The sequence below is a fragment of the Sebastes umbrosus genome, chromosome 20, assembly GCF_015220745.1.
Source record: "Sebastes umbrosus isolate fSebUmb1 chromosome 20, fSebUmb1.pri, whole genome shotgun sequence".
In the NCBI taxonomy this organism is placed as follows: Eukaryota; Metazoa; Chordata; class Actinopteri; order Perciformes; family Sebastidae; genus Sebastes; species Sebastes umbrosus.
In genome coordinates, this window is record NC_051288.1 from 27026658 (window position 1) to 27049443 (window position 22786).

The window sequence follows — 22786 nt, forward strand, 5'->3', positions numbered from 1 at the left end:
AACACTAGGATCAGCATTGATTCATGGAGAGACCTTGGTCTGGTCAGCTAACATTACTGCCAAGCAGCTGAAATATAGAGTGATATTGTGCTTTTAGCTGACGTGTGTCTCCTCACTGTGTTGAGTGATGCTCCTTCATGTCTATGTAGAGCGAGCACAAGCGCCAGCAACAGGACGCTGACTTTAGTTGACTTAACGGACACATGTGAAGCTGTTAACAACACATTTAGGATTCTTACAGACAGTCCCTTTAACTAACCAGCTGATAACACAGTTAGCTACCGACCAGCTGTCTTTCTGTGTGTAACCTGTCAGCTGACCCGTTCCTCTGATCCTCTCCAGATATGGCTGAAGATGTCCGTGGACTCTGAGAACTCCTGTGTTTTGCTGTCATCGCGAGACTCCAGGACTTCCTGCGTCTTCCAAACGGAAGAGGAGAAAGATGACGTCCCAGGAGCGGGAGACGAGAGGTACTCAATGCTAGAGTAGTGATATATTCACATCCTCCTACTGCGGTTTGATAGGTTTATATCTCTGGAGATCACAGGAGTGGAGCTTGAGTAGTTACGTCATATTTCTGTCCATGTTTTCTCACATTGCAGACATCTCAGGTAGTCAGCTGAGTTTAAACAATAACTTCATATTCCTGTTGAATTCATGTATTAGAGTCAAAGCTAACGTAGCACACCTCGGAGATGCAGATTCAGCTGGTAGTTCTCTGTGAGGAGTTGTTCTGACCTCTGACCTCTGGGAGAAGCCTCAGGACTTAAAGGTCAACGCTGTAAACTAAAGGTGATGGAACTTTTTCCTGCTGCTGCTCCTCGACCGTAGAACAGCCTCCCTCCACAAAGAGTCAGAGATCAGTGCACATCTTTCAAAAGACCATGTTGTGGCTTATATATTTTGTTTCCTCTTTAAAAAATCTAGTTTGTAGGATTCAGGATTGTGTCTGTCCTCCCGTAGCGTCCTGGAGATGCTGAGCTACTCCAAGTTCTCCAACCTGGAGACATGGCTGTGTATGCCGTCCTCGCTGCTGCTGCCCAGGGCCCTGGACTCCTCCTCATCTTCCTCACATGCATCCAACCACTCCTCCAATTCCCAGCCCATCTCCTCCTCCTCCACCTCCTCGTCTCCGGCCTCCAACTGCCGCCGCTCCACCTGCAGCGATCCAGGAGAGACTGACACGCCTCTCAGGTCAGTCTGTGCTGCTTGTTCTGGGAACTTGAACGTTGTTTGAGATCAGTTGGATCATCACAGAGCACCCTCAGATCACTGGGATGTTTTACAGTAAATGCTCTGCAGACTGGAACTGGTAACGGTTGTGAATAGTCACCAGATGTCTTCTCTTTAACCATGTAGAGAGACTCAGCTCAGAGACTTCTCCTCCTCCTCCAGCCAGCAGAAACATTGTTCCTCAGCTGCTGGAGCTCATGAAGTATTTGTCTGGCTCCACGGTGAAGGCAGTTATGTAGGGGAGAGATAAGCCGGGGGGGAAACACTGGTGTTTATAGACGTGGGGGGGAAATGTCCTGTTAATGTAAGGAAGTGTGGTCATTATGGCTCTTTAGGTGGAGGTATAGAGAACGTATCTGGACTGTTAACTGATAAAAGGAACATTTCAGAAGACGTGGCGGTCCTCAGGGAGGCTCTTCCATCAACCGGCAGCAGAATAACTAAAGGCCGTCTGGACAGGAAGACCAGAGAGGTTTAAACATGTCCGACATGCTTAACGGAGACATTTATTCCTCTACAGACGTGGAAGGTTACCTTAAAGCCAACTGTACAGAAGATGCAAGAATGATGCAACGCAAACACGCAAAAATTCGCGTCATTGGCGGCGAGAAATTCACGTGTCTCTGTGTGGGGAAATCCTCCCAGCGTTGAGATCGTCCTCCTGACCTCCTGACGTCTTGGCGTCCTGACGTTGTTGAATCGGAGATGGAGGATAAATAAATCTCGTATGTGTCTGTGGTCACCCAGAGCTACGATAGTCCATCACATCTGTCCAGAGCTACGATAGTCCATCACATCTGTCCAGAGAACAGAGACCACAGACTGACTCTGGTAGAAACAACAACGTCTCTAGATGACGTCATGTTGAGTGTTGATGGAGCAGCTGCGTAGTCTGGCTCTGATCCATCCAGACTCCATTCAGAAAAGAAGCATTTTAAAAGTTGTCTGCATGTCGTCATGGTAACAGACCAGATAAAGCATTAATTCAGACTTTTTAACTAATCAGCATCATCATGTAGTTATTTCAGCATCATGTTGATCTGTTTATTGATATTAAATCACAGCACAATCTGTTTATTTTGGGTTCATACCTCAGTAGAGACGTGTGGCTGCTAGATACAGTCACTGTGTGTGAATACAGCTCGCCGCCGGGTGACGTTATGAACCCAGACACGACGGCGTTTGGTTTTCTGACACATCTGGGACTTCACCAACATGTACAAAGCAGCTACAGAGGTTATTTCTTCCATGACTGATGGAGGAAATGGAGGAAAGAAACGTTTCTTTTCTTGTTAAGTTGTGACTTTATTGTGTAAATCTCAGATGTGTTTTTCCCTCAATGTGGCCCTAATACTCCGTAGTACATTGTCTCTTTGGTCCTCACTGCATCAGACTGATATACTCTATACTTAGACTATAAACTGTGTTACCTTCATCACAATGATCACATGTTTTGCGGCTACAGACAGATTATGTTTTTTGTTGTATAAAACGGTTCTTTTGATAGTAAAGGTTGCTGACCTCTGGTCTAGAGCGAATGAACGAAGATAATACCGGCGGTCCGACTCAAGCGAGTAAAGCGAGGCGAATAGTTTGCTTCGTGCTTAGTATGACCCGCCATCAATCTGTGCTTGTTGTGTCTTTTCACTACATTTAAATTAGCAAATACAGCAATTTACACCTAAAACAGCCGATCTGGAGGGATCTGGAGGTCAGTCATTGAGGCTTTCCTGAGCCAGAGGACAGCGTTCAGACAGTTTTCAGGCTCCTCGGTGTCACAGCCAGAGCAGCTATTCATGTTTTCACCTGTAGATGTTGCACATCTGCACGTCTGAATGGATGCTGCAGTTTGAAGAAGAGATGTTGTTTCTTGTCCACGTTTGACAAAACGGCCCAGACAAAGCAGCTGAATTGTATGGACGTTGGATTTTTCTACTGCAAGTAAACGCAGCATTAGTCTCCCCCTTCCTGGTTCTTTTGACACAAAGGCCTCCTGACTGATAAACTGTGATGTGTGAAGCGGGGAGGTCAGGTATCACCCTGTTGAGAGGAGCTGCTCCTTCAGCTGTGGACCTCCACTTCACTCACGTCTCAGTATTCCTGCTCACAACCTTTTTCAATACTTTTAAAACCACAACCACTAAACGAGGTCGTGGTCGGAGACGTTGGGGGATCACACCTGTGTTGTTTAGTCACTGTGCCGTGATGCGGTGAAGCGTGCAGGTCGTAGATGTTGAGCTGGGCTCGGCTGTTGGACTTTGTCTTGTGGAGGAAGAGGAAGAAGGGGAGGCGTCAGGTGAGAGGATCATGGAGGAGCTGCAGCTCCGTCGTCTCAGAGTCCAGGTATCAGGATCACTGGATACAAACATTTATTAACTTCATGAAGAGTTACAGTTACTCTGAATGCTCTAGGTCTCTAGATTGATCCATCCATCCTCTGACTGCTCTAGGTCTCTAGTCTGATCCATCCATCCTCTGAATGCTCTAGGTCTCTAGTCTGATCCATCCATCCTCTGAATGTTCTAGGTCTCTAGTCTGATCCATCCATCCTCTGAATGCTCTAGGTCTCTAGTCTGATCCATCCATCCTCTGAATGTTCTAGGTCTCTAGTCTGATCCATCCATCCTCTGAATGCTCTAGGTCTCTAGTTTGATCCATCCATCCTCTGAATGCTCTAGGTCTCTAGTCTGATCCATCCATCCTCTGAATGTTCTAGGTCTCTAGTCTGATCCATCCATCCTCTGAATGCTCTAGGTCTCTAGTTTGATCCATCCATCCTCTGAATGCTCTAGGTCTCTAGTTTGTGTCTGTAAAGTTTCATGAGGCTGTGATTATCCTAGAGGTCACCACAGGTCATTTTATACAGGGAGGTCAATGAAATGTCTCCTATGGGGACTAACATCTTCACACATGAATCCAGTTGGGCTCATTGGATCCACCAGAGTCTCAGGTTTACAGTGAGACACAATTTATGTAATTCAAGACTGTTTAACGATTGCGTTAAATCGTTATTATCACGTTAACTTTGACAGCCCTAGAAGACATATAATATTTCACAGAGTTTTCTGTTTTTAATCCCTGCAGGTCATTGGAGAGCGACTCCACCTTCCTCACTCCTGCTCTGCTACAGAAGGAGATGTCATTTCTGGCCACGTCCCTCCTCCCCATCCTCTCCTCCACACCTGTTGCTGCTGCTGCAGCGCTGTCAGCGGGAGACTCTGTCTCCCGCGGCGGCGTCAGCATCAGGAAACGGCGGCGGCTCGCTGCCAGTCCTGGAGGACTCCACTGGAACTCTGCAGGTAAGAACAGACAGGTGTCTCCATCTACAGCCAATCACAAACCACGAGTGTTCAGTCAGAGTAAAACACACCCTACATATCCTGTCTCAGTGTGGTCGGTGTGAGGTTGTGGACGTGCCCTCTGCTCTGCGGCTGGTGGTCTTGTTTACGGCGTCCACTTCCTGTCCTTTAGCTCCACCCTTCTGGAGAATGATAATGAGCTTCCTGTTGAACAGATTACAGCCAGGCTTCACTTTGTTGTTGAGTTTAAAATCTTTATCAGCCTTTTAGAACAAAGCCGTGTCCATCAGGGATCCCTCGTTACCGGCTCCACATGTCCACCAACCGTGCTCATATTTTTTAAATACATATTCTTATGAAGTCTGTAAAAGGATCCTGAATTTCAAGTCCAAAATAATCATCATTTTGTGGATCAACAGTTTGTATTTCTCTTCTTTCCTGTCCTTTTACCATCTCATGTCCCGGTAAAGATTTAACGAGAGGGTCCAGACCCCCAGTTTGGGAACCTCCGGTGTACATCAGAGGGTGTTTGATTTCCTGGTTTTCTGTTTTAATTGAATGAACCCGAGGGGAGATGAAGTAACAGCAGTTTCATGTTCCTTTAGGATTTACCAGGACACTTTGCCAACTGTTCCTTCTGTCAACACCCAGACGTCTGTTGATTTCCTCTTTGTTTTCCCTCCTTCTCTGATTTCCTCCTCTTCTCATTCCTTCTCTTTTCGCCTCCTCGAGGCCGTTTAAAGCCTCTCAGGAGAATCCCTTTCCTGTCCTCTTTTCTGAGCAGTTTGTTTGTTGCACAGTTTTAATTCGTCGTCTCTGCAGCTCTGACTCCGGCCTGCGTGTTGTTGTCAATAGAGAGTTATCATCATTATCTTTAAAAGGGGAATAAGGCAGACTGTATTTCTGTAGTGATTTAAACCAGCTGAATACCAAATATTCTGCCAACCCAACTTCCCGTGACGGGAATACGACCTCAGAGCTTTTCAGATCTCCGTGCTGCGTCACTCGTCGTGACCTCTGACCTCAACCACATGTTGTCTCACAGCTCTGCACTTCTGCAGTCTGCCGTCTGCGTGTTTTTAAAAAAGATTTTAATCTCTGAACTTGACGAGCAGCAACAGCGGTAGTGGACCAACATCCTGACTCCATATCTTCTGATATACATCACTGACTATGTTTACATGCACCACATATTCAGTTTTCTTCTCTTATTGTGTCACTGTATTGTCATATTCTGAATAATATGTGAATATTAGTGAGCATGTTAACATAGTCAATGAGCTGTACGGATGATTGCAAACTTGACAGGAAGTCCAGTGTCTCTTATTCTCCTGCAGAGCCTCCTTTCTGCTATTTGTATTTTCATGTCCATTTATGGAGACAGACAACTTCCCTGACTTCCCAACTAGTTCATCTTTCCATCCTTCATCTCGTGGCTCATCTCTCACATCTCCGCTTTGTTTGATGATATTAGAGAGCCAGAGATCTACATTTATTCACCAGCTTTTCATTGATAATCAGTCTGGATGTTAGTCTGCCTTCTGTCCACCAGAGGGAGCCATGACTCTAGCTGAGTGAGGAAGAAGAAGAACAGTGTTAGTCCTGGTCTGAGTCCAGTGTTCAGACTCAGAGTGATGATATATGGTTTAATATATCAGAAACAGTCTCACCGCCGTCTGCTGCCGGCATGTAAACATGTTTTCATGCCAATGTCTTCAGTCTGTCCTCCACAAACCATCCAGCAAGATTTCTGAATTATGAAAAATTGAGCTCACACTGCATCAAAACCATCAAAATGATCTTTTAGTGTAAACAGAACTGTACACAGCTACTCGCTAAATAAAGCTCCAATGTTCAACATGTTGAGGTCATGGTGGATGTAGGGAGGTCCATTTCATAATTTTGTCTCAAAAACCGCATTTTTGACAATATCTGGAATCGTCACCATCTTGGTTTTTTTCCGTCGCCATCTTGGTTTTAGTCTGTCGCCATCTTGGTTTTTGTCCGTCACCATCTTGGTTTTTGTCCATCGCCATCTTGGTTTTTGTCCATCACCATCTTGGTTTTTGTCCATCGCCATCTTGGTTTTAGTCTGTCGCCATCTTGGTTTTTGTCCGTCACCATCTTGGTTTTTGTCCATCATCATCTTGGTTTTTGTCCATCGTCATCTTGGTTTTTGTCCATCGCCATCTTGGTTTTTGCCCATCACCATCTTGGTTTTTGTCCATCGTCATCTTGGTTTTTGTCCATCGCCATCTTGGTTTTTGTCCATCACCATCTTGGTTTTTGTCCATCACCATCTTGGTTTTTGTCCATCGTCATCTTGGTTTTTGTCCATCGCCATCTTGGTTTTTGTCCATCGCCATCTTGGTTTTTGTCCATCGCCATCTTGGTTTTTGTCCATCGCCATCTTGGTTTTTGTCCATCGCCATCTTGGTTTTTGTCCATCGCCATCTTGGTTTTTGTCCGTCACCATCTTGGTTTTTGTCCATCACCATCTTGGTTTTTGTTCGTCACCATCTTGGTTTTTGTTCGTCACCATCTTGGTTTTTGTCCATCACCATCTTGGTTTTTGTCCATCATCATCTTGGTTTTTGTCCATCGCCATCTTGGTTTTTGTTCATCACCATCTTGGTTTTTGTCCATCATCATCTTGGTTTTTGTCCATCGCCATCTTGGTTTTTGTCCATCATCATCTTGGTTTTTGTCCATCGCCATCTTGGTTTTTGTCCATCGTCATCTTGGTTTTTGTCCATCGCCATCTTGGTTTTTGTCCATCGCCATCTTGGTTTTTGTCCATCGCCATCTTGGTTTTTGTCCATCGCCATCTTGGTTTTTGTCCGTCACCATCTTGGTTTTTGTCCGTCACCATCTTGGTTTTTGTTCGTCACCATCTTGGTTTTTGTTCGTCACCATCTTGGTTTTTGTCCATCACCATCTTGGTTTTTGTCCATCGCCATCTTGGTTTTTGTCCATCACCATCTTGGTTTTTGTCCATCATCATCTTGGTTTTTGTCCATCGCCATCTTGGTTTTTGTCCATCGTCATCTTGGTTTTTGTCCATCGCCATCTTGGTTTTTGTCCATCGCCATCTTGGTTTTTGTCCATCACCATCTTGGTTTTTGTCCATCACCATCTTGGTTTTTGTCCGTCACCATCTTGGTTTTTGTCCATCACCATCTTGGTTTTTGTCCGTCACCATCTTGGTTTTTGTCCATCGCCATCTTGGTTTTTGTCCGTCACCATCTTGGTTTTTGTTCGTCACCATCTTGGTTTTTGTCCATCACCATCTTGGTTTTTGTCCATCATCATCTTGGTTTTTGTCCATCGCCATCTTGGTTTTTGTCCATCACCATCTTGGTTTTTGTCCATCGCCATCTTGGTTTTTGTCCATCGTCATCTTGGTTTTTGTCCATCGCCATCTTGGTTTTTGTTCATTGTCATCTTGGTTTTAGTCCGTTGCCATCTCGGTTTTTGGTCATCGTTGTATTGAAGACTTGAAACTAGCGACTGAGACCATAAACTCATGTTTGCAATGTTTACTGAGGTAATAAATCTAAAGTGAGAAGTAGGCTCATTTTCTCATTGACTTCTATAGAACCAGAGGAGTCGCCCCCTGCTGGCTGCTAGAGAGGATGCAGGTTTAATGCTCTTCAGTGTTGGCTTCACTTCTCAGACCCGGAGGATGCCCTCTGGTCGTTTACTGTGTCACTTCTCATGTGTGTTTTGGTGTCAAAGCGTAGTTTGGAGTCCTCAGTCCTGTAGTGTGAAAACCACGATGCCTTCTAGTCTCCTGATCGTGAGAACAGTACAGAGATCTGACCACTTTGAAAGTCATGTAGTGTGAACTTGGCTGAACAGAGACGAGATGATTTTGTAGAAATCCCTGTTTTCACATCCTCTCTGCCCTCAGCTGTCTGTCTCTGTAATGACCTCTCGCTGTGAGACGAGTCCGTCTGATGTCTGTCCTCCCCTCTCGTCCTCCACCTCCCCGCTGTCAGTCAAGTTATGATTTTATTACCTTGTGAAATTGTGTGTGCCGTCAGTCGAAGTCTGTCAGATATAACGTGAAGAGACTCAGACGTTTGTATGAAAACCAGGAGCACTGTTGATGTCCAGACCTTCAGATAGCCTGTTATCATGACAGGAAGTGACAACACACTCTCATGGTGATGAATTGATGCTGTTAGCTGACAGCAGGTCTTCATCTCCTTCATGATGTCTCTGAAGGGGCTCAGAGTTCATTTTACATAAGTGATGCGTTCACAACCGACGTGTCGTCTCCATCTTTCAAATCATTCTTTTCACTTTGTAGAGAATGTTTTTGCTTTCAGCCCGGACTGGCTTTAATAATCTCCCTTGTGATGCCTAAAGTCTCTGTTGTCTGATGATGTCAGGATCGGACGACACAATGATCCGTCTATTACGATGGTCACTGTCTCAGATTAGACCATTATAGAGTCATGACTTTTTGGCGTGATTCGGCCGAGAGACAGGACAAACTACACGTGGTACCCAACGTCACCGTACCAGACATCTAGTAGTCGATCGGGTTGGGACGATTCACCCGATTCAGTACTATCATAATACTTGGGTACCGATTCAATATGTATTGCGATTCTACAAGTATTGTGATTCAATATTAAGATTTATTGTGATTTTTGTTAACTTTTTTAACACAGACCATGGGAGAAAGTTGCATAAATGAAAGTTGGTTTTCGTCCGTCACTATCTTGGTTTTTGTCCATCGCCATCTTGGTTTTAGTCCGACACCATCTTGGTTTTCGTCCGTCACAATCTTGGTTTTCGTCCGTCGCCATCTTGGTTTTTGTCCATCGCTATCTTGGTTTTTGTCCATCGCCTTCTTGGTTTTTGTCCATCGCCATCTTGGTTTTTGTCCATCGCCATCTTGGTTTTAATCCGACACCATCTTGGTTTTCGTCCGTCGCCATCTTGGTTTTTGTCCATCACCATCTTGGTTTTTGTCCATCGCCATCTTGGTTTTTGTCCATCACCATCTTGGTTTTTGTCCATCACCATCTTGGTTTTTGTCCGTCGCCATCTTGGTTTTTGTCCATCGCCATCTTGGTTTTTGTCCATCGCCATCTTGGTTTTTGTCCGTCACCATCTTGGTTTTCGTCCGTCTCCATCTTGGTTTTTGTCCATCGCTATCTTGGTTTTCGTCCGTCACCATCTTGGTTTTTGGCGTCTGAGTCCTGAACACAATGTAAATTTGTGAATGAGTCAGTTCCTTCAAAATAAAAGTGTAGATTAGCTGCAGGATAAACTCTGTTTCATCTCTGAGCCTCCTCATGCAGTTTTAATGCAGCAGCTCAGTCAGCTGTTCTGACACCTGATAACACACGCACGCACACACACACACACACACACACACACACACACACACACACACACACACACTCTGACTGATTGGAAACAGGAAACCATCAGAAGAAGATGGAGGTTCAGCGTTGAATCTATCGAGCGACGCTGAAATTAGACTTTTAGATTTGACGTTTTGAAATCCTGTCGGTCGTCAGAGTCCGTCTCTCCGACCTGCTGCTGCTCTTCACTTTCATCTTTCCATCTTTTCATCTTTAAGTCTCATCTGACTGACAGGACGACAGTTTGGCCTTCGCTTCTATTATTTTATTATTTATCATTCAAAGCAAAAGTAAAACCTCAAAGAAAAATGGAAACATTTCTTATTTTGATATAAAAATGATTATTATGGATACCAATACTTATTCTGATTTACAAAATAATGTGTAAAAAAATAATATTTACAAACAACAAATCATTGTGTGTCAAACACAAACTTCTTCTTTATTATTTAGTTTTTATTGACATTTTGCTCAGAATTATTGATTTGTACAAAAACAACAATAACAGATATGATCATTATAAGAACAAGATTTATAAATATATTGATAAAAGATAATAATGAATCATCACCCAGCCCTATTAAGATATGAAAATAATCTAATTAGCTCCTTTTGTAATCACAGAAGATGTAGAAAACTTGCTCACAAACATAAAGAATAAAGAGTATATTATTTATTGTGTACAAATATATGTATTTTTTGTTTGAAAGTATCTCGTCAGTGTCTCGTTTCTGTACTTCTGTACCTGTCCAGGTGTGAGTGGTGTCCAGTAACAGCAGGGTGTCTCTGGTTTCTCTCGTCCAGGTTCGGTGCAGCGCGACTTCTGGTCACCTGATCTGTCTCCCGTGTCGGGGGGGAGGACGACAGCAGGAGGAGTTGGAGGTGCGAGGAGCCTCCCCCTCGCTGAGGGAGGCGGGGCGGCGTGGGCCAGCGACCGGGCAGCCCTGAGGAAGACGGTTTCGGTTGACGACCGACTGCTGCAGCCGGCGGGCGGAGAGCAGCCTCACCTGAGACTGCTGAGTCGACTGGAGAGAGGCAGGAAGAAACTCCGCAACATCCACGTGAGTTTTTGTCTTATTTAACTTTATTTATCTCAACCGCAGAGAAACAACCGCTATTCATTAAATCATATTTAGTGTGTTTGGATCATGTTTGTGTTGGAAAGATGAACTGAACTAAACAACAACAACGTGAGACGTCTCAGGCTGTGCGGCCGTCTCTGTTGTAATCAGAACAGGATCGTAATGACCTGTCTTCGCCACTTTAAGCGCCACTTCCCCAGCCTGCCGTGTGTCACTCACACCCTCCAGCTGGCTGTTAACGAGGGTCTTGGCACAGAGAAGTACTCGTATCGGTACTCGGTATCGGAGAGTACCCAAATGTAAGTACTTGTACTCGGTCTGAAAGACAGTGGTATCGGTGCATCCCTAATATTAAGATATTAATGGTGATGACATGGCAAAAAAGTCAGACCTACACAGCATGGTTAACGAGACGGGGTCCGTGTTTCAACACGGGTCGGGTGGCTTGCCGACATTGCCGACGACAGTCTGTTCCGGTTGACAGTCACGTCAGGTGCACGGAGCTCTGTCCCTCCCTGCAGAGGGGGAGGGCACAGCGAGCACTAAGCGGCGAGGTCCTGGCGAGGTCCGGGCGAGGCGAGGGGTGATGTAAAGCGGCACCTTCCCTTTGGGCCTTTCCAAGTTAAACTTGAGCCGGTCATGGCCGACCACCACGGAGGAAATACGCCCAGTGAGGGCCAGCCAGCTCCGGGGAAAGTTCCCATGAGCGGTTCCTCCCACATCGAGCGGACGTCCCTGACCCGCCGAGTGTTGTAAAGTAAAGGTGCACTTTATTTATAACACAAGACAAAACGAGAGCGTCATTGTGAAACGGAACACAATAATCATTTCATGTTGATCATCTTGTTTTAATAATCGTTGGAAGTCTAAATGATAATTGATTAACTGCACCTTTCTACTCTGAAGTTAAACTCTTGACTTGTCGTTGTCGTCAGGAAACGATGTTGGTTCGATGTAGTCGGTGTGTGTTGTGTGTTTGTTTCCTGCTGTTGTAGCTGCAGAGTGTTAGTAACCTGGACTCATTGAACTTCTCCAGTTACACACTCATGTCTGCAGTGAGTCAGAGGCTGACACACCGCCTGTCACGCTGCGCTACAGATGGACCGATAGATCCGTTCAAATTAGGAGCTTTTACCAGATTCACAACTTTAGACTGTAAAGACGGGGGAGTATTCTGTCAGCAGCATCAGGAGGATGAGGGAAATAGATGCTTTTCATCAATTAAATGACGTTGTTCTCTCAGGGTTAGCAGTTTTTGTTATTTTTTTTTACATAATGCCGAAACTATCTCTTTTTGTTGAATAAACAACCTTTGAATTTTCCAGATAATTATCCAATTATTACAAGAACAACAGCTGAGTTTGGAGAAAACGTTTTATGTGTGTGAAATGTAATGGTTGCAGTTGCATAAAGACGAAGGAGAAAAAGTGACCACATCTGGAAGAAATTAGGGATGCACCAATCCGTCTCTTTCAGTCCCGATAGCAATACCTGGGCTTTGGGTATCGGCCGATACCGAGTACCGATCCGATGCCAGTGTTTAATTAATCAGCTGTATGTCTCACTGTGTGGAAGTGACTGGGATCATTCTGTTATGATGTGTAAGTTAACATCAGGCTGGACTTAAACAATGATTTCCTCAGTTAGTAAAACAAAATGTCACAAATAAATACATAGATAACATATCATACATTTATTTAATTGTTATTTATTATTAAAATAATAAATCATACACCAACAACTTGATAAAAAATCTTCAAAACTAACAGGAATTACAGTTCAAGTTTAAACTATTTTAATGCAGCAACAAATTGGTCAAAACTTAAACAGGAATCTATATTCTAGTATATAATGTATATAGCATATAAACATAGAATCAAATTTAATAGATGGGCCCCATTGTCACCGATATCTGATCCAGCTATTTGAGTCAGTATCAGCCCGATATCCGATCCGGTATCGGTGCATCCCTAGAAGAAATTAACGTTTTTTTAAGACTGTTTAATGGCCGTTTGAAAACAGCACCATCTATAGTCCAACTGAGGATTCACAGATACAACAGTCAGTTAGTGTGTAATTAATGTAATAGTGAACCAGGAAGTATAAAGAGCAGCGAACGCCATGTAGGGAGGAGGTCGGGGTGGATGGGCCACTATGGTGCCCCGTGTGAGGCCAGAAATTGATTTATTTGTTACGTAACTTCCGTACTTAAGTTACGCCACCTCTGTAGTTATTTCAACCCAAACCAGCATCTTTACCTAAAAATAACTACGGTGTTTTGTTGCCTAAACCTAAGGAAGTTGTTTCCTGTGGTAGTCTATTTTGAAAAGACTGTATGCATTTTGCTGGACATTCGTAGGAATAACTTTTACGTAAGATATCACAGGAACCGTTGTATGAGGATATGTTACATGACCTGGACACTCAGTTGTAGTTTGTGAGTTCATCAGATCTCTGATAGTTCATGTGTGATGTTTGGTGAATACGTCCATGATGAGCTGTGATGTGGGCCGACTGGCTGACACATCTGATGAGTGACGCTTTGGCTGCTTTTTAAAGGACTGAGTGGGATTCAGGAGGATGTGACTGTGTAGTTTATTTTATCATCATCATCATCATCATCATCATCATCATCAGCTGATGGTTATTATCAGTATTTATATAATTAGTCAGGATGTTGATGATAGGTTCACACGTTGTTGGTCGTTGTAATACTTCCTCCTGTCCTCTGTTCACTACGCAACTCTTTAACCTTTTTTATTTGATCAAAATTAAAGCAGTAAATTCATAAATAAACTGTAAAAGAGAACAATAAATACGACGTTGTCAGTTCCTGATAACGGACCAATATTCAGGTTCAGTTTGTGCCAAAACCTGCTTTGTGTTTCCTTCTATTCTTTAAACTAAAGAACATCCGCTGATGTTTGCTCCGTCGTTTTTGTATAATTTTCTTTGATTGAATGTTTTCCTGCCAAATCTGTGAAAACTAATTTCCTCTCAGAAGGAAAGACGACAAAAAGAAACGAGAACAAAGAGATGAAAAATAAAAAGGAAATCAAAGAAACCCAAAGACAAAAATAAATAGGAACTTTAAAGAACTGTTTCTCCACAAACAATAATTCAATTAGATTTTCATTTTACTGTTTTAAACTCATCATGAAGTTTCGGCTGCTGATTTCATAAAACAGTCCAACCTGACAGGAGAAGCTGATGAAGTCATGACTAATATAAAATAAAAACATTTAAGGTGTTTAAAGTACAGCTGGAACACACGGCCGCACCGTCTTTTTAATAATAATAATATTATATTATATTTAATATATATTTAATTTACTTTGGGATCTTAGATCTCACTTCCCATGTGTTACTTTTTAATAAACATTCACAGTTTAATTTGACTGTTTCATATAGAAAGGGTTAGTTTACATATAGTTTATGTAGTGGTTTTATTTCTGTCGCTATCTCAAGAGACCTGCAGCTCGTTCTCAAGATATAGAATATGTTGTTTTCAAGTAGCTGAAGGTCGTTTACTCCTTAGTTATGTCAACAGTATCAGAAGGATGAGAGGAATACAGTCTCCTCCTCCTGCAGACTAAACTTTCCACTAAAACTCAACACCAGCGTTTCTCTGTTTTACAACGACGGCGAGGTAAATATACGACCGTGAGGATTTTCCATCGCCGGCCTCCTGAGTGACGGGACGAAGACGCCGGCGTGTTTCTATCACCCGGCTGCCGGCGTTGCCTGGAAATCTATTATTTACTGAGACAACGGAGCTGAGAGGACAACAGCTGCACCGCCGGCTTCACCGCCAACACACAGACTCTCCATCTGCTCCTCCTCTGCTCCTCCTCTGCTCCTCCTCTGCTCCTCCTCTCCTTCTCCTCTTCTCCTCCTCTGCTCCTTCTCTGCTCCTCCTCTCCTCCTTCCTTCTCCTCCTCTCCTCCTCCTCTCCTCCTCTCCTCCTCTGCTCCTCCTTTGCTCATCTGCTCCTCATCTGTTCCTCCTCTCCTTCTTCTCCTCCTCTCCTCCTCTCCAGCTCCTCGTCTCCTCCTCTGCTCCTCCTCTGCTCATCTGCTCCTCATCTGTTCCTCCTCTCTTTCTCCTCCTCTCCTCCTCTCCAGCTCCTCCTCTCTTCCTCTGCTCCTCCTCTGCTCATCTGCTCCTTATCTGCACCTCCTCTCGAGCTCCTCTGCTCCTCCTCTCGAGCTCCTCTGCTCCTCCTCTCCTCTTTTCAGCTCCTCCTCTGCTCATCTACTCCTCATCTGCTCCTCCTCTCCTTCTCCTCCTCATCTCCTCATCTGCTCCTCCTCTCCTTCTCCTCCTCTCCTCCTCTCCAACTCCTCCTTTCCTCATCTGCTCCTCCTCTCCTTCTCCTTCTCTCCTCCTCTCCTGCTCCTCTTCTCCTCCTCCTCTGCGAGAGTTTAGAAGCAAACCGATGAAACTCTGGTGTTTTTCTGACAACAGCTGTGGCCTCCATTTTGGACTGAAAGCACTTATTATATTTATAATATTTCTTTGTTCAACACTTCAGTAGAAAGAAACTGAATATTTACTAGTTAGTATAATAAAATAATACAATATAAACAGTTTCTTATATAGAAATATAAATACCGTAAATTACAATAAAACTATATAAAGAAATATGCAGTTACTTAAATAGAAATATTTAAATTAAAATATAATTCAATAACATATAGTTACTTATATAGAAATATTTTAATAAGAATAAAACTAAATAAAATAATATACAGAAACATTTACGTTAGAATAAAATAAATATAATTTATACAGTGACTTATATAGAAAATATTTAAATTAGAATAAAACTAAATCAAAGATATACAGTTACTGATATAAAAGAAATAAAATAATTATTTAAATTACAATTAAATAAAACAATATATACCCTTACATACATACATATATACCTAGAAATAATGATTTAACTATTTTAGAAAGTGGACATTATGCTCCGATCTCTTCACATCTGAGAAGCTGGAACCATCAAATGTTTGACATTTATGTTTTAAAAAACGCTGAAAGGATTAATTAATTATAGAAATGATCAACTAATCTATTTGTCTAATCAGAACTCAACTAAATACAGAAAGCTTTAACGATACTAAACCTAAAATCAATACGAGGTTCAAGAGGACTCAGATCTGATGAAGTGCTGTTGAACTCCAACCCTAACTATTATTATTATTATTATTATTATTATTATTATTAGGTTGTGGTTGATTAAGCAGAGAGTGGACAGATTGACAGATGAGGTGACGGCAGGTGAAGAGATGGAGGCCGGCGTCTGTTTCCAGTCGCTCACGGCTCACGGAATAGAAATACATGTTCCATACATTGAGGCGGTACAGGAGGGAGGGATGTGTACAGGAGGGATGTGTGTGTGTGTGTGTGTGTGTGTGTGTGTGTGTGTGTGCGTGTGTGTGTGTGTGTGTGTGTGTGTGTGTGCGTGCGTCCTGTTTACTCCTACATGTTTCTCAGGCCCGTCTTTGTACACAAACGCTCACAAACACTCCCACAGTGGTGTATTAAGCAGCCGTGCTCCCGCGGGACTAATCATATCAGGGCACAAGTCGAGCGAGTCTCTCTGAACATCCATTAAGCTGCTCCGCTGCACCAGATCCTCCATGAATCACCTCGCCGTGAAATATTAGCTCCATAAATTCAGCCTGCCGTCTTATTAAGCCTAATCCCTTAAAACAACACGGAGCGGATGATTGGTGCCTCGGCCCCCGCCGCCGCCACCGCCGCCCTCCACCTCAGGAGTGTGTGTCCGCATGATATGAGACGACTGCATAAACAAACGTGGAGCGCTGCAGACTGAAGCTGCTGCACTGCAGCACACCGGCACCAGCGGCTGGATGCACCAATACACCACCAGGAAGAGCAGACTAAATGTTCTAATCATCAATCGACTTACGCTGAGTTCACACTACGTGGTTTTAGCCCCAGATCAGATCAAACCGCCGCCCGCTCCCCAGTGTGGGTTTACAACGACGCGATCTGAGACAGGGTTCGACATTAACCGTGTCCTGATAACGCGTGACCACAAAGAGTTACTCTGTGGAAACCAAGTTTCACCTGGAGTCGATTTTAAATTAACCTCTTTAAAATCAGATGGCCGCCGTCGGGCCCAGCCGCCATTCGATCTTTCAGAGGTTGTACCGGCTCAGTTTTAAAGCTGGAGTGAAGATACTGGTATTATCTGAAACTATAAAACCTGATGAATCCATCGGTACCAACCATGTCAGACTAGCTGGTCATGAAGGAGGTTAAATAACGCTCCAAACTTACACTAAATGTTGGCGTGGAAAAACTGTCATGTCCATTTTCAAAGGAGTCCCTTGACCTCTGACTTCGAGATCAGTGAATGTGTGAGGGCTTTTGTCCAAAAATAATTAAGAAAAATGTTCAAGAAAAAGTAAGAAGAAAGTTTAAAAGTGTCCAAAAAAGTCTGAAAAAATAAATTAAAAAAAGTCAGAAAAATCTTTAAAAGTGTCCCAAAAAAATTGGAAAAATATCTGAAAAAAAGTCTGAAAATGTCAAAATAAAATGCAGAAAAATGTTTAAAAAAAAGTCCGAAAAGTTCTAGTTTGTCGTGAAGGAGGTTTAATGACTTGTGCTAAATGTTGGTGAAGACAAACTGTCATGTCCATGTTCAAAGGGGTCCCTTGACCTCTGACCTCCAGATCAGTGAATGTAAATGGGTTCTATGGGTACCCACGAGTCTCCCCTTTACAGACATGCCCACTTTATGATCATCACATGCAGTTTGGGGCAAGTCATAGTCAAGTCAGCACACTGACACACTGACAGCTGTTGTTGTTGTTGTTGTTGTTGTTGTTGTTGTTGTTGTTGTTGTTGGGACTCAACGTATCGGTGGTTTACAGAAACGTACAGTACCCTCATGTTATTCTGGTCACTGTGTTGCTCTTGATTGTGACTCCATCTGTAGTTCACACATTGTGCACAGAACTTTACTAGAACGGCTTCAACAGGTTTGTGAAGAATAAAGACATGATGTCATTGTTCTGAGGCGGTTATTGACGTGTTGATAATCGGCACTAAGGCTGTGAAATCAGGAGGTAAATGAGTGATGACTCACGGTTCTGTGTTCCTCTCATCCATATTTACCACGTTAGGAACATGAAGCTGTCAGATTTCTGCTCACGATGACGTTTGTTCAGCACTTCCAGAGAGAAATGAATCACAACCACGACACCAACACTCATCAGCTGATCAACTTATTACAAGTCTGTGAAATAGTTGAAACGGTATACTACATAGTATTTCTGTGTAAAACCGACAACATGTCAGAAAATAACATTAAAGCATCAAAACATGAGAGCAATAAAAGATCCAAGTCGTGTTTCAGATGAAACTGACTGTCTGGCTCACTTCACCGTCTCCTCCTGCTGGAGACAAATGCCGTCTCCGCGTCGTCCTGGATTTTGGCGAGGAAAAACTGTCATGCCCATTTTCAAAGGGGTCCCTTGACCTCTGACCTCCAGATATGTGAATGTGGGAGGGTTTTTGTCCAAAATAAATTCAGAAAAATATCCAATAACAAGTCAGAAAATTAGAAAATTCAGAAAAATGTCCAAAACAAAGTCAGAGAAAAGTCAGAAAAATGTCCAATAAAAAGTCAGAAAAATGTCCAAAAAAAATTCAGAAAAATGTCCAATAAAAAGTCAGAAAAATGTCCAAATAAAAAGTTCGAAAAATGTCCAAAAAAAAGTCAGAGAAAATTCAGAAAAATGTCCAATAAAAAGTCAGAAAAATGTCCAAAAAAAGTCAGAAAAATGTCCAATAAAAAGTCAGAAAAATGTCCAATAAAAAGTTCGAAAAATGTCCAAAAAAAAGTCAGAGAAAATTCAGAAAAATGTCCAATAAAAAGTCAGAAAAATGTCCAAAAAAAGTCAGAAAAATGTCCAATAAAAAGTTCGAAAAATGTCCAAAAAAAGTCAGAGGCAGAGCTTCATGTGAAAGCCAAAGTCCAGCTAGCGTTAGCCGCGCTGCACCGCGTCCGCGCCCACGCCAGTCAGCTTGTCACTCACCCGGTGGGCGAGTCGGCGCTCAGAGGTGCCAGAGCCGGCGTTGGAGGCGGCTGCCAGGAGGGACGGCTCGGCCTCCCCCGTCTGCAGGCTCCTCGCCCGGCTCCTCGCCCGGCTCACATGAATGAGGGGAGAGGGGAGGGGAGAGGAGAGAGGAGAGAGGAGAGGAGAGGGGAGAGGAGAGGGGAGAGGGGAGAGGAGAGAGGAGAGGGGAGAGGAGAGAGGGGGAGAGGAAGGCAGGGGAGAGGAGAGAGGGGGAGAGGAGAGGGGAGAGGAGAGAGGGGAGAGGAGAGGGGAGAGGGGAGAGGGGAGAGGAGAGAGGAGAGGGGAGAGGGGAGGAGAGAGGGGAGAGGAGAGAGGAGAGAGGAGAGAGGAGAGGGGAGAGGAGAGAGGAGAGGGGAGAGGGGAGAGGAGAGAGGCCAACAAGACTCCAACAAGACTCCACAGTTCAGCCTCGCACTGATGTCAGAAGAAATATATATATATATATATATATAATATCTTGTTTAATTTACGGTCGCTGGTTAAATGTTGTGGTTCAGTGAAACAGTGAAACGGTGAAACCCGTCTCTGTCCAGCGACTGTGGAACCAGGTTCTTGATTGATGTTCAGTGAAGTTGTGGGTCGGTCGGTCGGTCGGTCGGTCGGCTCGTCTGGTTGAAATCCGGCGCTTCGTTTTATTAACGACGTTCAAAAATCAATCTGTGAATCGATTCCTCTCCTCTGACGGAGGTTACCGTGTCACACGCTGCCTCTCTCTTTAATTAATACAGTATCCGCTCTTCATCTCTCACACACACACACACACACACACACTGATGAAGAGGAGAGGTGAAGTCCGGCCAATCACACGTCAGTATTAATTGAAGGCTGACATTAAAGAGCGGCCGGCACCGACACAGAAACACGCCGGATGTCTTGACATTCACAGAAATACCATCAGAGGGGGAGACGGCGGCGGGGTGAAGGGTCGACGGAGACGAGCGGCGCCGTGTCTCTGATCTCCTGATGCTCTCTTCATACGCCACAAACATTCAGATTCACTTTCCCTTTAAGACCCAGTTATTAAGATTTAAAACAGATCTCAGTGTGTGATTTTAAAGAGTCTGTCTTTGTCGGATTAAACTATGTTGTGTGATTATGAGCGTGTCCACGCAGCAGGAGACAACCAATCATCATCATCATCTGTGTGGTGATGCACCTGCAGGGTGGCGTGCTCGCTCCCCCTGTACAGCTCTGACAATCATCCAGTCAATAAGCAATCACAACCTCACAACGGCTCATCTCAAAGGCTTTTACATATATAACAGGAGAACGAGAGGAACCGGACGCCTCCCGTACTCACAGTGGTTTGATCCTCATGTTTGACATGTCGGAGCATCAGGTGGACGAGTGTTTGGAGACGCTCGGAGGAGCCTCCGGAGGCTTTGTGGCGGTTTACAGTACAAACAGAGACAGAGATGAAGTGACAAACATCATCTCAGGAGGATGTGGGTCCAGGCTTTAGACCGGATCACTGTGATGATATCTGATCCTCACACAGTTTACACATGTTGTCTAATTCCTCACCATCAGCCAATAACAACTTATTCAGACTCTTTTTAAACCAGAAGAACACAGAGGACAGCTTGTTCCACAGCAGCAGACAGATTCTATAGTTACAGTTTCATTTATAATCTTTAGGTCATTCAATGCAGACAGTGCAGACAGTGTAATAGTTTTAAACCGAGACTGAGGTGTAAAGTTTCACATGTCAGAAGAGAATCTTTTTGATTTCTTTACTTCTGGGAATCAACCCTCTGATTGCTTCGTGTGTCGGCTCTGCTGCCACCTGGAATATGAAAGCCTCTTCAGTCAGGCGTGTTTCTAACAGACACGTTCACTGTGAAGATGTTCAACACGATAAGAAGACAATTTTAGGTTTTGCATCGATTCTCCAAAACGCTTTCTTTTTAATTAACCTCTTAAAAATCTGACGGCCCGCCGGCAGAGGTGGCTGCTATTATCGGAGGTTGTAGCGCCTCAGTTTTAAAGCTAAAGTGAAGATACTGGTATTATATGAAACTAGAGAACCTGATGAATCCATCAGTACTAACCATGTCAGACTAGCTGGTCAGGAAGGAGGTTAAAAAACGCTCCAAACTTAGGCTAAATTTTGGTGCGGAAAAACTGGCATGGCCATTTTCAAAGGGGTCCCTTGACCTCTGACCTCCAGATGTGTGAATGTAAATGGGTTCTATGGGTACCCACGAGTCTCCTCTTTACAGACATGCCCACTTTATGATAATCACATGCAGTGTTTTGCATGCAGTACAAATAAATAATATAAATGAATACAATGGTCTCCTATTCTAACATGGTCTGTCTGAATATGACGCTGCAGTGATCAGTAGAAGTGGTTCCTGTTGGTTCTCCTCCATGTAGAGAACCTGTTTCAGACTGTCTGTTAGAACCAGCGCTGCAGTGATCAGTAGAAGTGGTTCCTGTTGGTTCTCCCCCATGTAGAGAACCTGTTTCAGACTGTCTGTTAGAACCAGCGCTGCAGTGATCAGTAGAGGTGGTTCCTGTTGGTTCTCCTCCATGTAGAGAACCTGTTTCAGACTGTCTGTTAGAACCAGCGCTGCAGTGATCAGTAGAAGTGGTTCCTGTTGGTTCTCCTCCATGTAGAGAACCTGTTTCAGACTGTCTGTTAGAACCAGCGCTGCAGTGATCAGTAGAAGTGGTTCCTGTTGGTTCTCCCCCATGTAGAGAACCTGTTTCAGACTGTCTGTTAGAACCAGCGCTGCAGTGATCAGTAGAAGTGGTTCCTGTTGGTTCTCCCCCATGTAGAGAACCTGTTTCAGACTGTCTGCTGGAACCAGCGCTGCAGTGATCAGTAGAGGTGGTTCCTGTTGGTTCTCCCCCATGTAGAGAACCTGTTTCAGACTGTCTGTTAGAACCAGCGCTGCAGTGATCAGTAGAGGTGGTTCCTGTTGGTTCTCCTCCATGTAGAGAACCTGTTTCAGACTGTCTGTTAGAACCAGCGCTGCAGTGATCAGTAGAGGTGGTTCCTGTTGGTTCTCCTCCATGTAGAGAACCTGTTTCAGACTGTCTGTTAGAACCAGCGCTGCAGTGATCAGTAGAAGTGGTTCCTGTTGGTTCTCCTCCATGTAGAGAACCTGTTTCAGACTGTCTGTTAGAACCAGCGCTGCAGTGATCAGTAGAGGTGGTTCCTGTTGGTTCTCCCCCATGTAGAGAACCTGTTTCAGACTGTCTGTTAGAACCAGCGCTGCAGTGATCAGTAGAGGTGGTTCCTGTTGGTTCTCCTCCATGTAGAGAACCTGTTCCAGCCTGTGAGCGGTTCCTCAGTCAGTACCTTCATCATGTGATTTCTTAGTTAGTTGCATATTGTAACATAAGTTGCTGCTCTCTGAGTGTTTTTGTTCGGCGTGGACGGCGTGCTGTGTGGCGGCGCTGCTCACTGGCAGCAACGAACAGTCAACAGATTTCTCCCCGTGGGTTGAGCGATAATCTCATCTCGGCGCCGGCGGGGGGCAAAGCATCCGTCTTCACCGGAGAACGACGCCACCAAAACTTCCCGCTGCTGCCCTCATCTCGATCCGGAAACAGCAGAACAGAAGAGAAAAGAAGAGGACCGGAGAGGAGTTAAAGATATCAGAGAGCAGAGCAGAGACGGCTGAATTTCTCCTGTTTACAGTCACTTTGAGCTGATT

At 44.1% G+C, this 22786-nt stretch overlaps 1 protein-coding gene across 2 annotated transcripts in view; it reads left to right on the plus strand.

Moving 5' to 3' along the window:
- Window positions 1–22786, plus strand: part of ankfn1 (ankyrin repeat and fibronectin type III domain containing 1) — a 102885-nt gene that overhangs the window by 4534 nt on the left and 75565 nt on the right. For both annotated transcript variants that reach the window (XM_037754526.1, XM_037754527.1), the window contains exons 2-5: window positions 343–470; window positions 964–1194; window positions 4318–4532; window positions 10721–10977. In XM_037754526.1, coding sequence (XP_037610454.1) covers window positions 355–470; window positions 964–1194; window positions 4318–4532; window positions 10721–10977 — 819 coding nt within the window. In that variant the 5' untranslated portion in view covers window positions 343–354. The remainder of the gene's footprint in view (window positions 1–342; window positions 471–963; window positions 1195–4317; window positions 4533–10720; window positions 10978–22786) is intronic.